Source organism: Amphimedon queenslandica, unplaced genomic scaffold (genome assembly GCF_000090795.2).
Source record: "Amphimedon queenslandica unplaced genomic scaffold, v1.1 AMPQUscaffold_13389, whole genome shotgun sequence".
Lineage (NCBI taxonomy): Eukaryota > Metazoa > Porifera > Demospongiae > Haplosclerida > Niphatidae > Amphimedon > Amphimedon queenslandica.
Genome location: NW_003546375.1, coordinates 195,112 through 211,882, shown reverse-complemented (window position 1 = coordinate 211,882; position 16,771 = coordinate 195,112). Strand labels below are relative to the sequence as shown.

Sequence of the window (16,771 nt, the reverse complement as noted above, 5' to 3'; positions counted from 1 at the left end):
CCCCACAGATACAATGAGTGGGTGGTAAAATTTAATTTCAATTCTTTATGGTATTAAAGTTTGCATTTTTAATTTTATTTTTTTATTTTATTTCTGTACAGTTTGTACTCAAATTGTCAGTTTTCATAATATCCTACTGACAGATAATCTTCAATGCATAAATTGATTTTTATACCATAAATTAATTTAAATTTGTGATAATTATATTAATATGTATTTATGCATGTGGTGTAGAAAGTTTGTTTTTTGAGTTGTGGTCATTGAAAAATACCCTGTACCATAGTCCATGCTTTTTTTAAATTGGCTGCAAAACCACCCTAAATTTTGATTAATTTTTCTAATACATATTGATTCTGATGTCATTATGCTGTGTAGAAAGTTTTGCCTAATTCCAAATAAAAGTGTGTGAGTTATGGCCTCTTTAAATTGTGTGGAAAATTTCTGAAAAATGCCCTGTACGATAGCCCATAGTTTTTTTCGAAAAATGGCTTTGAAATCAACCCCAGTTTTGTGTAGTTTTTGATACATATTGATGCTATTATATGCTAAGTAGAAAACTTAGCCTGATTCTGACAAGTGTCTGACTTAGATATGACCTTCTGATTTAAATTTTCAAATTTTTAAATAATATAGCAGTTGCTTTTTTTCCGAATACATGTACACATAAATGTAAAATACAAGTAAAAATTTTAATATAAAAAGTACATGTGTGTACAAATTTTAATCTGTACATGTAATGTTACATGTTCACATTACATGTGTACTTTAATTTTAAAATGGCATGACTAGTAGTTAACATATGTTTCACATAGGATCTGGAATTATTCACTTGAGGGGGTCAGAGTATATTTATAGTCCTTTTTAAGTGGAAGTTACAGTCTCTAATCTATGACAAGTTGACGAGGGTGAAGATGTCTCTCTACAGACCCTAACCTGATATAGAAAGGACAGACTGGAGAAATACTCACATTCCTTCATTTGTGAGTTATTAATAGTTTATTAATAGTTATTAATAGTTACCTGAGATTAAATTCAAACACTGTGTATGAACATTGCTTGATTGACTTGCCATGCATTTTTATGAAATGGTCTCTCATGATTATCATAGAAACCAGGTCCATGCAGCAGGTCAGGTTTGGTATGACCAACTTTTGTTCAATTAATTAATAAAGACAACTGATTTATTTAATGTTGTGTTTACATGACAAGCACAAAATGCATTATTTCTTCGATACACTTTGAACCCGTTTTGTTCTAATAAAATCTTATTTGCGTTTTCATTCATTTCTTTGTGAACAGAAGCATAAAACAGGCACAAAACAATATCATTTGCATCGTTCTTGTTGCTGCATGAATGTAGCCAAAATGGGAGTGACATAATATACATACTGATATCCTCATGTTACATGTATGATGTTAAGAAATACAGAGAAAAATTATTTAGTAGTATATTGTTTAGTGCAAGGTATTTTTACTTCACTTGAGACAAAGATATAATTTTGTCCTCTTCTTTTCATGTTTTGACAAATTTTGGCTAAGCTCCATTACCAATAAAATATGAAAGAATAGAAGAAGGAGACATTGTAATAGAAAATAAATTAAAGACACCTGCTTCATATTATAGCACTATACTCTCTCTCTCCCTGTATAACTCCTCAGCGTTCATTAGCATGTTCAAACATATTCCTCTCTTTTGTACATGTACTACCTGGTACTCTATCATTCACATTTTCATATTGATGTCCTTATGCTATGTATAAAGTTTAAGCTGATCTTGACTTCAAATTTTCAAGTTTTTGCCATTTTATAAAAGTACATGTACACAAATGTTTTAAAAAAATCAAAATGTTGTTATTTTTGTTTAGAGATGTCATGATAAGAAGATTAGAAAGAGAATGAAATAAAAATTTAAAAGAACAAAAATCAACTTATACAAAACAACTTGAAACTTACCACAAAACAATTGAAGAATAAAAAATGAAGTATGTATATCTACGTGTACATTATAATGAATGAAGAATTTTTATTTATTTTTACCATCTCTCTCTCTCTCTTTCAGAGTATCATTATTCACACAAATTAACAGCAGAAGCACTGTGGAGAAAAGTAAAGAGCATTTGTGAATATAATTTAATCATTACTGTTATGTGTTGCTATGGTAATTGATATGTCCTATTTTGATAGTACATTTTCCACTGATAATTTAAAGTTGGACCCACGATATTCTTTTCATTTAGCACAGGTTAAAAGGAAGCTGACTTGTGCCAGTTTAGTTAAGAAAGATTGGAATAATGGAAATAATAATTTATTGTGTAATAATAGTTGCTATGATACTAGAGTACTGTAAAGTGATATCATCATACTTAGCAGAAGTAGTGACTTAAGTAGCTGCTGTTTTTGTTGCTGTGCTAGATATGGTTAAGGAACTTGACCGGATCTAGTGATTGTTGTTGCAAATTTTTGGATGTTGACCTCAGTAGTGGTGGGCAACATTACATGATTTTTATAATTACTTTTAACTACATGTAATTTTTTATACTTGATTGCAATTATTACTATACTAGCCACATCCAACCACACCTTTTTTAATTAAATTCAATTAATTAACCACAATTATAAGCATGTATACATGTTCATTTTACTGTAAAATGTATTTGGCAGTTTTTATATTCGTGTAAGAGTGCAATACTTGGCGATTTCACTATAGCTTGCAAATCGTCAATCGCTAAATACTGTATACATGTATATATAGCCCATGCTTTTTACCAAAAAATGGCAATTTTTATTACATTTTCTGATACATATTGATGTCCTCATGCTGTGTAGAAAGTTTGAGCTTATTTTGATTAAAAAATTTTAGTTATGGCACTTTTTAAAATGAGCAGATTTCTGATCCACAGTGCTCTTGCTTCTGTAATATGGTATGACAGAAAATTAGGAAAATTGACAGGTTATTAAATATAGGATTTTTGTTGTAAAGTAATGCTTTGTGTTGTGAATAATTATCAGTATAACAATATGTCCTCTTGATGATCAATTATATTGATAATATTGCACATCATTATATGGTGTGTGTGTGTGTGTGTGTGTGTGTATATTTTGTCATTTCCTCTCTCTCTTTCTCCAGCTGGTCATTTTCAGGATTCTGGTGTACTGGTTGAACTGTGCGGACAAATTTTAAATTTTTTTTATCATCTCTTTTAAACATTTTTATTAAAAATTATATCACTATTATTATTATTATTATTATTATTATTATTATTATTATTATTATTATTATTACTAATGTACTTTTATTTTTTTGTCTTTTCTTTTTATCTGCTCCTTTTTGAGAGAAATATATTGAGAACGGAAACAAGACTGACTTGCTGAAATGGAGGAAGGTCAGCTAGAGAAAAGTTATTAAAGACTGAGGGAGAGACAGAAATAAAGGAGAAGGAAATAGAAAGAAATGATGACAACAAAGAGAGAGACAGTGACATGAGTGTGTGTCAGTAAGAGAAGGAATGCACAGTATACTTGCAGAAGGAGAGAGAGATTGATGAGAGAGCAAGAAATGTTCATGTGTTAGATTTATGCTAATATAGTAATGTGTCACTGGTCCACCTTTTATCACGATGTAAAGTAGTGTATTCTGATTAGTTGCTTATTGGTTAAGAAAATGAACTGACTTGGTACAATAATTGTTGTGTCAAGAGATTATTAATAATTCACATGAAGAGTGATTAGTCACCACCAGTATACTCTGTCTTTTATGAGGTGATAGTTAGGATAAGTATTAATACAAGTCCCTTTGTGTCGCTCGTCTAGTATGAGTCTCCTTATATTCTTATCCATTAGTGACTGGAGGATGAGTAGTATTGACTCAGTAGACAATGAATTACTCCTTAGATCTAGTTTAACTAGTGATGAGTTATTGAGGAGGAGGTGAGAAAGATCATGTCCACTAGTAGAAGTGATGAGAGGATTACAATAAAGATCTAATGAGGTAAGTGTGGAGTTGTGTTTAAGTGCTTGACAGATATTAGTAACTCCTCTATCACTAACAGAGTAGCCTTTGATGCCTAGTTCTTGTATTGTTTTATTATTAGTTAGTAGTATACACAAGTACTGGATGCAATCATTAGTTAATGGAGTGTACCATATCTCAAGACTACTCAGGTTTAGTGTATGCAGTTTAGTTGATGATAGTAGAGATACAGTACTATTAGTCGATGAGGAGTGGAGGTCAATCTTCTTATAATTATCATTAATATTACCAATCACTTCATTACACTGAACTGAAGATGGAGAGTAAAGGGACACCCTGTCACTGCCCCAGTCCACTCTCCCAATGACTCCTAATATAAACCAGGGAATTATACTTATGTATGTAAATAATACACATATTCTCATTGTGTGTAATATACAAATACACACAACTTGCATAAACAAATACAGACACAGCTAGTAGTTGTCACTGACTCAATCTATGTGTCTGTGAATGTATTAAATATGTATACAGAGTAAAATTTGAAGTAAAATTACTGAATTAATTTATATACAATCTCAAAGTATATATGGATGAACGCATCGCATTAAATGTACATGTACAATACATATATACATGTTCATTAATAATTATACTGACTGTCACAATAATCACAAATATTACCTTTATCATGTTGTTCCTTGTCTTGTCTCAGTGCAGGTATCATAATAGGATCATCATTAATAGTCTCCAAGAAAAGAGAAGCTTTCTCATCATTACTAGATGAATCATTCCTTATCTTCTGTAGAATAGGAAGGGAAACTTCTTCCACTGACAGTATAAACTCTAACAATTGAAATGACTCCAACATTGAGTAAACACAACTACTAGGAATGACTCCCACAACACCAGACACCAAGGATCTTCCTTTCCACCAAAAACTATTCCACTTCTCATATATCTCCAGCTGCTCTCCATCACTAAATGATATTCGACCATTCATTGTTGCATGAAAGCCATAACGGGCAATAAAAACAGATTTTGCTGTTGGTTTATTGACTACAAATGAGTGATACAATATATTGATCAGTTAATAATATAACACATACTTCTTATCAAATTTCTATATTCTTCATTCTCTTCTCTTTTATTTAGTAAGTGCACACTCATTAATGATATCTGTTCTTGTAGTTCAGCTATTTCTCTTTTAATGTCTATTAATGATTTATTCTGATCCATTAAACCTATCACAGTATAATTATAATACACTAACACATACATCATGATTCAGTACCAGCTTTATTTGTTAATAATAATTGCAATTGTTCTATTTCCATTCTCATTCCTCTTCTGATTCTGTATGATGCTATAAATAACAAATAATAAATAAAATTGTAGTAATAATTCTAACTTGAATTTGTCTCTTTTGCTAATGACAAAAGTTGTTGAATTTCCTTTACTCTTATTTCTACGTATATTATTTCAATCATTAATAAAATTTTACTATACTTACTTGTTAGTGTTTCTTTTAACTGTTTGTTTGTTTTTAATTCTTTTATTAATTGTCGATTAATTATTGTCACACTTGTATCAGTTGATAGCATATCTAAAATATAATAATAATTTATCAATTGATAATAACTGGTCAAGAACCATTACATTAATGTATTATTATACCTTGATTAATCACTGATTGAGGTGTTGCTCCTTCTGCTTCTTTCACCTCCAGTCTTGCTACTCTCTCTTCCTATTAAGTCAGTTTAATAAAATTATCAAACACAAATTATCATACCTTTGTATCATGAGGTTGTTCCTTTATCTCCTGTACTTCCTCTTCCAGTGGTTCCTGTATTTCCTTTATAATACAGTATATAAGGATAATTACTGACAGTATATCTACACATACTTGTATCTTTTGTTTCTTCCATATTGTGCAGTATCCAACAGTAAGCTTCATTAAACCATTCTTTATTAATAATTCAAGATTCTCACTCAATTTTATAATGAGAGCTCCAGTGAGAGAGTGAGGGAAGGAGCAAGTGATGGTGATGGAGTGAGTGCTTTTGATGTTGATCAGCTTCATAAATTTACCAGAAGATTTCGATACAATATCTGTAACATCCTTTAGTTTATGCTCAGTAGCTTCCCATCCAAGTACATAAGTAGCTGTTTCACATTTAAGAAGAGGACTGGCCCTAACTACATCAAATGGCTCATTCAAGCACAGATCAACTGATAAATTACAACAAAATTCCTTAACTTCTCTCTTGTAGTCATCAATGTATTTCTGAGCATCATCAATCTCAAAGTGCTCAACAACAGCTTCAAGGATGACAATATTAATTAGACTACAATTTTTTCTAATCAGACGCATTACACCTTCTTGATTTTTTATTGAACTCAATTCTACTTCAAGGTCAGAGTTGAAATCTTCAATAAATGTCTTAAGCTCTTTTAAAGGAGGTGGAGATTGAGAAATAACTTTACGAATATTTGAAAACATTTTAGCAAATTTTGCATAAAGTACATCAAAATCTTCACTTTTATACTGTGGAATGTAAAGAGGAGCAACTGCAAAAATGAATGTAACTAAAAATTAATCACAGATTAGAACTCACCACTAGATGTTGATTTATTGGAATCTGTACTAGAAAATTCAGAAGATTCCTGAGCTAAAAATTATAAGCTGACTATTGATATTCTATTGTAATGATGTACAAATGTACCTTCATCATCTGATATCACTTGTGTAGCATCATTAAATACTTTATCTAAAAATAAAATTTAAAAAATTAATTGTGTAAATTAAGTTACGTCACCATAGTCTCTTTGTATAACTGTTCCTAGTTTTACATTACCAGTGAACTTGCACAACACACTAGCAAATGTTTGTAGTAAACTATACTTGCTTTGAATAGCTATTAGAATGGCAGCTAACAGGACTTCACATTGATTAGGAACAGAGGAACTAGCTGATTCCACACTAGCCAATACTTGTCCTGTTATGACACCCTCTCTTTGAAGCATAATAGCTACACTGACAGGATCAGAGAGAGACTGAGAGAGGAGTGAATGATGAGTGTTGAATATATCAATAGCCTTAGCTTTACGTTCTATAGAATACACACACACACAGACACACAGTCAATACTAATACAATCAGTAATATTAACTTACTTTCTTGATCTAATTTGTCAGCTGCAGCATTCTCATTCATAGATTTAAGAGCATCTGACAGTGAGTCAAAGGTAGCTCCTCCTTTACTGTCAACATTATCAGCTCTACGCAGCCATCTGGCTATGCATTCAATAAAACGATCTTCTACTTTTGAGTAGTTTTCTGCCATAGCATCCAGTGAGTCCATGAGTAGTCCTAGTGTCAGTCCTAGTTCCTTCCATCTTCTCAGAGGAAAACCACATCTCTTCAACAGATTGAGTACATCAATAAGTTGCTCTAAAATTATATTAATGATACATAAATAGTTTAAGAACATTACCAATACTCAAAGGGGAGGAGAAGGTACTTAAAGAAGAGGAACAAGAACTGGTTTTAGTTGCCATTGAGCTAACCAGGATGGCGGAATGGTGAAGGAGTGGCTCGTTTTGGGCGGGGCAATTATTTCATTTTAATTATTAGATGTAACCTTCAATATGGCGGATTGAAACAGAAAGAGATCGTCTCTGAGAATTGAGATCATGGACATAATGGACTTTCACATACAGGGAACAGAGACTGCTGATGATGAAAACGATGGAGTTACTAATAGCAAAATAGCAGAGGAGGTAGTTTAAATGTACCTATACATGTATCAAGCTTGGCGTCAATTACAAAATTTCATTTCAATTACAATTACAATTACTATCAAAGCAGCTAAAACCAGATCAATTACAATTACAATTACTGCCATAGATGAGACACTCAATTACAATTACAATGGCAATAGCTTGTAATTACAGCATTAATTACAATGATCATAATTTTACCCGTATCATGACAAAAATTACAATGATGTTTTTCCACATTGCATTGAGTTTTAAAGTTTTTTTAATCAGTGAGCATTAATGAGGCTTACTATGCTGAAAATTCACTCTAGAGGACTGATATACATGTAGGTAGGATATCAAAGTAAGATTATAGGCACAATTACACAATTACAATATGTATAATGCAATTACAATTACAATTACGCACTAATTGTAATTGACGCTGTAATTGCAATTATAATTGCAATTATAATTGCAATTGACCCCAAGCCTGACATGTATACAAATTTTTGAAATATATACATGTACGATATGTCGGCCTGTACCTGTACCTGTAGAGGCCCAATCAAAGTCTTGCCCTGGGCCTCACATAGCCTATTGCCAGCCCTGCCTGTACCAAAAACTATGGACTATCGTCCATGCTTTGTTTCAAAAAATGGCTCTAAAATCATTTCCATTTTTTGTTGCATTTAAAAAGTTGAAATTGATTCTGATTAAAATTTTTGAGTTATATCCATTTAAGCAAATGAACCAATTAATATGATTGCATCTCATTGTTTTTATTCATTTTAGGATTTTAGGAAGAGCTTTGCTGAGAAATATTGAATTATATTAGATACTTCCCCCCCCCAGTATTGTCCGAGGGCATCTTTATTTTCTCTTAGGTATAATGTAGTTCTTTATAGTGGTTTATGTAGTTATTTTTCTATTTTATTATTGTTATTATTGTTGTTGTTATTCTTCTTCTTATTATTATTATTATTAATATTACTATTATTATGATCAGAAATTTTTTTAAAGAATAAGAAAAATTCATATATTATTTGAATTATTAAAAGTAAATATACATACGTACAAGTACATGTAATCCTTTATCTCCTTGTCTTTCACTATTTAGAGTGTTAATAGAAAATGTGTTTCATTTACCCGACACATTCCCAGAGACTCAAAGTATCTTGAGGTACGTTATTCCACTCGTCATCCTGCCCCTCCCCCACCTCCTCTGGTCTCTCGTACAGCTGTGTGTTTGGTACAATACAATAAGGTTAGGACACACAGTCAGACTGAGTCAGTGGTATGTACATGTACCGGTACATGTTTGTCCTGTTATGTTTTGCCAAATTTTAGCAACTTTTAAAATTTGTAAAAAAAAATCTTATTTTGATCAAAATGTGCTCAAACTTTCTACACAACATAAGAACATGTATATGAATTAGAAAAAAATTATAAAAGTAGAGACTTTTCTCCTTTTCATTTTTGGTTTAGTTTGGCCAATGACCCTGCCTGTACTATAGTACACAAACTTTTTTTTTTTAATGGCTCCAAAATCAGCCCAAGTTTTTATTACATTTTTTGATACATATTGATGTCCTTTTACTATGTAGCAAGTTTGAGCTGATTCCGACTTCAATTTTTTGAGTTACACCATTTTAATAAAATCCTAAAGTTTTGAAAATTACCCAAGGCTATATAGCACATGGTTTTTTCTTAAAATTTTGAAGTATATTATTTCACTTGTCATCCTGCCCCTCCCTCCACCTCCTCTGGTTTTTCATACAGCTGTGTGTTTGGTACCAATACAACAAGGTTAGGACACATAGTCAACTGTATACCATATAGTGGGAAATTTTGGAGGGACTAAAGTTTTGCGAATTGCTAAATTTTGGTGATTGGCAAATTTTAATTTGGTGAATTGGTGGCCACGTACCATTGAGCATGCATACAGTGGCTCAAGATGGTGGATTTTTATTTTGGCAAATGGCTATCAAAATGCCAAATTCCCAAATTTAATTCCCTCCAAAATTTCCCGCTATACGGTATACGTAAATGTACATGTACATGTTTGTCTTACAAAATTTTACCAAGTTTATAATTCGTAAAAAATACAATTTTGATCAAACTTTCTATGCATTGTAAGAACATGTTTTGTATCAGAAAGAATTATAAAAGTAGAGAATTCTCACCACTTCATTATTGATGTAATGTGGCCAATGACCCTGTACATACAGGTAATTTTGAAGCAACTTTTAAAATTTTGAAAAAAAATAATTTTGATTGGACTCAGCTCAAACTTTCTACACAACTTAAGAACATTAACAAAAATTGTCAAAGTGGGGATTTTTCACTTTTTCATTTTTGGCAACATTTGACAAAATGCCCTGTAGGGTCCTTGCTTTGGTTAAATTTTGTAGCAACTTTAGTAGCCTCTTTGTGATACATGTAAATTTTATTTCTCTTTTTTCTATTTTTATAGCTCTATATCCACTAACAGCTAGTGTGAATCAAACGATCTCTAATATCAGTGGGTGTAGCTTCTGAACAAGCTAGTGTAGTGCTCTGGTACATAAACATTTCTCATTGATGGAGCTTTGCCTACAAAAATTGGAATCGGATATCTGCTGTGAGTTTTGTTTGCTATTTTTAGAACACTGTGTCCTGGACACCACCTGACAGACACATACCTTGAAAGTTTAAAGAAAGGATGGCATTAGAAAAGGTCTTTCTCCTCTCACTCTCTCTCTCTCTCTTCCTCCCCCCCTCTCTCTTAAGTCTTAACTGGCATTAAGTTTTACCTCATTCTTATTTTTATTAGGAGTTTAAGCTTGAGGTTATATTCCCCTGGAATAGAAGTATCATATCATCCACTCAAGCAGTCCTTACAACCTGTGAACAAGTACAGGATTGAGTTAAGTTGGTATGACTCATTAAATTAATGTGAGAACACTTTTTGTCAATGTCAACTACTGTAAAACTACAAATTTTAGCGTGCTACTTATTTTAGCGATATTAGCGAAGAGCCTAAACATGCTAAATTTAATATTCGCTAATAAAAACACCCGGTCACGTGATCACAAAATGTCGCTGATACCATAGATACAGTATCTATGCGATACTATACTAGTAGATGGCTCTCTTCTGCTCGGTTGGCAACACTACCAGAGGAAGGAGAACCCAGTGGAACGACAGCAGCAGCTAACAGAAAAGTGGGAAAGGTTTAATGATACGCCAAATTTAATAGTCGCTAATTTGACATTTAAGCATAAACGCTAAATAAAATAGCCGCTAACATTAATAGGTTTACAGTATTTTTTTATTATGTTCTGTTTCTCTACTTTATTATGATTTTAAGCCCTTGCTATTACACCCAAGGAGATTAATTATATAGTATAAGTGATTCTGAATAATTTTTTATTATTGCAATTTTTAATCATGCTAATTCTATTAAATAAGTGGGACTGAAAAAAGGAATGCAGTTATAGCATTAGAAGTATGAATCTAAAACTAACAATAAAAATTATGGCACCTGTTTTCTGCATTAATTGCTGCAATAAATTTACCCAGTTATGATATGACATCAATTCTAAAACAAGGAAGAAATGCTCAAATTCATGTTAAAAATTTGTTTCTATTTCTATCTTTTGAGCCACTGTATGCATGCTCAATGGTATGTGGCCACAAATTCACCAAATTAAAATTTGCCAATCACCAAACTTTAGCAATTCGCAAAACTTTAGTCCCTCCAAAATTTCCCGCTATATGGTATACCGTTGACTGTGTGTCCACCTTGTTGTATTGGTACCAAACACACAGCTGTACAAGAGACCAGAGGAGGTGGGGGAGGGGCAGGATGACAAGCGGAATAACGTACCTCAAGATACTTTGAGTCTCTGGGAATGTGTCAGGTAAATGAAACACATTTTCTATCAACACTCTAAATAGTGAGAGACATGGAGATAAATGATTATATGTACAGTTTTCTGCATTCAACAAATTGATGCCAGTTAAAAAAAATTTTCTATTTCTATCTCAAGACTGACTTGCTAAAATGGAGGAAGGTCAGCTAGAGAAAAGTTATTAAAGACTGAGGGAGAGATAGAAATAAAGGAGAGGGAAATACACGCATAAAGAAATGATGATAATAAAGAGAGAGACAGTGACATGAGTGTGTGTAAGTAAGAGAAGGCCTTACTGGAGAAGGAGAGAGAGAGAGATTGATGAGAGATCAAGAGATGTTCATGTCAATCATGTGTTAGATTTATAGTAATATCAGTAATGTGTCACTGGTCCACCTTTTATCACGATGTAAAGTAGTGTATTCTGATTAAAGTCCATTTGCATTCACCTGAGCCCAGGCCCCAGGAATTGTGATTACAGACCCCACCCAATAATTAACACAATGCAATAATATTGTGAAAAGTATGGCTGTACTTTCTGCAAGGGTTATACAACCAACTTGGAGCTAAAAAGCTACAGCTACTTCTTAAGCACTACAATAGATGCGGCAAAAGGAGAGGAATGCACTGGTATGTTTATTTTTACAATAGAACTTGTAAGTCAAAAGTTATAGCAAGATAACAAGGGCTCAGATGAACACAATTGACTTTAGTTGCTTATTGGTGAAGATGAACTGACTTGGCATTATGAATTGTTGTATCAATAGATTATTAATAAATTTAAATGAAGAGTGATTAGTACCCCCACCAGTCTATTCTGTCTTGTATGAGGTGATAGTTAGGATAAGTATTGATACAAGTCTCTTTGTGTCGCTCATCTAGCTTGACTTCTATTATAGTACTGTTATTGGGTAATGACTGGAGAATGAGTAGTGTCGACTCAGTAGACAATGAAGTCTCAGTTAGATTAAGTTCAACTAGTGATGATTTATTGAGGAGGAGGTGAGAAAGAGCCTGTCCACTAGTAGAAGTGATGAGAGGATTATGATAAAAATCTAATGAGGTAAGTGTAAAGTTGTGTTCAAGTGCTTGACAGATATTAGTAACTCCTCTATCACTAATGGAGTGGTACCTGATGACTAGTTCTTGTATTGTTTTATTATTAGTTAGTAGTATACACAAGTACTGGATACAATCATTAGTTAATGGAGTGTACCATATCACAAGTCTCCTAGGGTTTAGTGTATGCAGTTTAGTTGACGATAGTAGAGATACTGTACTACTAGTAGATGCAGACCGGAGGAGAATCTCCTTATGATTATTATTAATATTACTAATCACTTCACTGCACTGAACTGGAGATATGATGTAGGGGATACACTGTTAAAACCCCAATCCACACTCCCAGTGACTCCTAATATAAACCAAAGGATTATACTAATGCTTGTCATAAATACAGGCACAGCAAGTATATACATACATGTATATTTGTCACTGACTGTATTATGCAAATGTGTATGTCTGTAAAGTGTGTGCAGAATAAAATTGGTAGTAAAATTAGTTTTTACACAATCATAAGTATGCACGATGTACACATGACATTGCACATGTATGTGCATCTTATAACTGTATAAATGTTCTTAAATTATTATGTCTTATGGTTACAAGTATTCTACCTTTATCATGTTGTTCCTTGTCTTGCCTCAGTGCAGATATCATAATAGGATCATCATCAATAGTCTTCAAGAAAAGAGACACTTTCTCATCATTACTAGATAAATTATTCCTTATCTTCTGTAGGATAGGAAGGGACACTTCTTCCCCTGACAGTATAAAATCTAACAATTGAAGTGACTCCATCATTGAGTAAACACAACTACTTGGAATGTCTCCCTCGTCACCAGACACCAACGATCTTCCTTTCCAATAAAAACTATCCTCCTTCATATATATCTCAAGCTCCTCTCCCATACTGAATGATAGATCAACACTGTCAATTGCATGATAGTTGTAACGAGCAATAAAAACAGATTCTGCTGTTGGTTTATTCACTATACCAGTGATACAAAACATCAATCAGTTAAAATAAATCATTTATGACATACATTTATCATCACCTTCTGCCAATTTAACAGTTTCATTTTCTTTTGCATTTGACGAAGTCAATGTAAGTTGCTCCATCCATTCTGATTAATAAAATAATTAAAATTTGCAATAAACAATAACTGTATAGTGTACCTCTAATTACATCTCTATATTCTTCATTCTCTTCTCTTTTATTTAGTATATGTACACTAATTAATGATATCTGTTCTTGTAGTTCAGCAATTTCTCTCTTAATTAATGATTCGGCATTCTGATCCAGTAACCCTATTATAGTATAATAATAAAACACATACATTATGATTCAGTACCAGTTTTATTTGTTAATAATAATTGCAATTGTTCTATTTCCATTCTCATTCCTCTTCTTATTCTATATGATACTTTAAATAGCAAATAATAATAATAATAATAATAATAATAATAATAATCATTGTTAAAAATTCTAACTTAAACTAGTATTTGTTGCTAATGATGAAAGCTGTTGAAGTCCCTTTACTGTCATTCCTACATTGTATAAATTATAATTAATAACTGTTTTATTATACTTGCTAGTGTTTCTTCTAATTGCTTGTTTGTTTTTATTTCTTTTATTAATTGTTTATTAATTATTGTCATACAAGTATCAGTTAATAGCATATCTGAAACATGATAATTATTCATCAATTAATAATACTGGTCAACAACCATTACATTAAAATGTATTAATATACCTTGATTAATTACTGATTGAGGTGTTGCTCCTTCTGTTTCTTCCTCCTCTAGTCTTGTTATTCTCTCTTCCTATATTAAGTTAGTTTTAAAAATAACCAAACACAAACTATTATACCTTTGTATCATGAGGTTGTTCCTTTATCTCCTGTACCTCCTCTTCCATTGGTTCCTTTATTTCCTTTTTTAATACAGTATGATAATTACTGACAGTATATATACACATACATGTACTTGTATCTTTTGTTTCTTCCATATTGTGCTGTATCCAACAGTAAGCTTCATTAGACCATTCTTTATTAATAATTGAAGATTCTCACTCAATTTTATGATGAGAGTTCCAGTGAGAGAGTGGGGGAAAGAGCAAATGACAATGATAGAGTTTCCTTTCTTAATGTATTTTATTTTCTCTAGTTTACCAGATGTCTTGGAAATAATTTGCTTAATATCTTGTAGCATGTGCTCATCTGGTTCCCAGTCAAAGACGTATGTAACTGTTTCACATTGAAGAGAAGGACTACCTCCTAATGCTTCAAACTTCTCATTTAAGCAAAGCGTAATTTTTACTGTGTGGCAAAACTCTTTTAATGTGCCTTAGTATCTTTTGATATATTTTTCAGCTTTTTTTATTTTGAATTCTTCTACCAATGATTGTAGCAGCTTAATATTGATTAACGAACACTCTTTCTCTATTACTCTTAACACTTCAGTGATATTTGAACACAGAGACAACTTTGGTTCGAGACTGCTCCTACAGCAACAAAGGTACTCCTTGATGTCATCTAGCGGTGGTGGCTTGTTCTTTATTATTTTACGAACATTATACAACATTTGACCATAAGATGTTTGTATTGAAGTGAATTCATCACTCATGCATTGAGGAATGGCTATCTCAACTATTAGAATTAACAGTTCTGTTATTAATAATTATTATATGGTACTTACCAGTTGGTATATTAGGTGGAGTAGGTGATGGTGTAGTTGTTCCAGTGCTTAATGTATCAGTGCTCATATCATCATCAGGAATAACAACTTTAATAAGCTTCTTATCATCATTAAAGTATTTGTCTAAAAAATTATGAACATCATCTTATATGAACAGACTCACTATAGTCTTTTTGTATAACTGTTCCTAGTTTTACATTACCAGTAAACTTACACAACACAATAGCAAATGTTAGTAGTAAACTATACTTGCTTTGAATAGCTACTATAATGGCAGTTAACAGGACTTTACGTTGATTAGGAACAGAGGGACTAGCTGATTCCACACTATTCAATACTTGTCCTGTTATGACACCCTCTCCATGAAGCAACCTAGCTACACTGACAGGATCAGAGAGAGACTAAGAGAGGAGTGAATGATGAGTGTTGAATATATCAATAGCCAGTACTGTATTACATTCTATAAAAGTACACACACGCACACACACACAGTCAATAGTAATACAATCAGTGATATTAACTTACTCTCTTGATCTAACTTGTCAGCTGCAGCATTCTCATTCATAGATTTAAGAGCATCTGACAGTGAGTCAAAGGTAGCTCCTCCTGTTCTGTCAACATTATCAGCTCTGGACAACCACTGGGAGAGGCACTCTGTTAAACAATCATCTGTTGTGTCATTGTCTTTTTTAATAGCGTCCAGTGTGTTCTTGTGTAGTCCTAGTGTCAGTCCTAATTTCTTCCATCTCCTCTGAGGGAAACCACATCTCTTCAACAGATTAAGAACCTCAATCAGTTGATCTAGAGATCATCAAAACATATCAAATTATTGAGATTCATGTGTGCTATACCAATAGTCAAAGTAGAAGAGAAGAGAGAAGGTGGAAAGGAATAGCTGCTGCTCTTCGTTGCCATTGTTTAATATTTATGCAGAAAGGTAACTGGTTAGCTAGGGTGGGGCTGCTAAGCCAGGGCGTGGCTCATTAAGTCATTATCTGTATTAAAATGTGAACTTTTAAATTTAACCCTCAATATTATTATTATTATTATTATTATTAATAAACTTTACAGTACTAACATAGAGAAAGAAGAAAAGAAAAACATTAAATTGAGGGCAGCAGGAGTTTGGAGTACTGAGGGTACATCAGTAATTAATACTGAGTACCAGAAATAAAAAAAAAATAAAACAATAATTTACACTATAACACTATATACATTATACATACACATAAAGTTACTAATGCAACAAAACAGTTACTTGACTTGTGAAGTGATACATTTGCTACAGGGGCAACAGAAGTGGTACGTACATAGATCCTCAGAGTTGAAAGTTTCTTCAAAGTAGGACCACTTTAGGCGACGAAGATGGAATTTTGCTATTAGAA

General features: G+C 32.4%; 1 protein-coding gene and 2 long non-coding RNA genes across 7 annotated transcripts in view; 2 read left to right on the top strand and 1 right to left on the bottom strand.

Moving 5' to 3' along the window:
• The window catches only part of LOC109582343 (uncharacterized), an 11,011-nt gene extending 7,819 nt beyond the window's left edge, over nt 1-3,192 (top strand). For 2 of the 5 annotated variants that reach the window (XR_002185049.1, XR_002185045.1), the window contains exons 7-10: nt 813-980; nt 1,866-1,982; nt 2,060-2,106; nt 3,128-3,192. This is a non-coding gene — a long non-coding RNA (uncharacterized LOC109582343). Of the gene's footprint in view, nt 1-812; nt 981-1,865; nt 1,983-2,059; nt 2,141-3,127 lie in introns of those variants that run through there. The other 3 variants (XR_002185048.1, XR_002185046.1, XR_002185047.1) reach the window with 3 other exon arrangements.
• Nucleotides 3,193-3,306: 114 nt separating this feature from the next.
• Nucleotides 3,307-16,771, bottom strand: part of LOC109582341 (uncharacterized) — a 27,029-nt gene continuing 13,564 nt past the window's right edge. Inside the window, exons 13-14 of the mRNA XM_019997005.1 lie at nt 13,304-13,678; nt 3,307-4,340 (exon numbers count right to left, since the gene is read on the bottom strand). Coding sequence (XP_019852564.1) covers nt 3,730-4,340; nt 13,304-13,678 — 986 coding nt within the window. The 3' untranslated portion in view covers nt 3,307-3,729. The remainder of the gene's footprint in view (nt 4,341-13,303; nt 13,679-16,771) is intronic.
• Nucleotides 7,583-11,102, top strand: LOC109582342 (uncharacterized). The gene is made up of 5 exons (XR_002185044.1): nt 7,583-7,752; nt 8,527-8,618; nt 8,852-8,998; nt 10,208-10,450; nt 10,547-11,102. It is a non-coding gene; the product is annotated as an uncharacterized LOC109582342 (long non-coding RNA).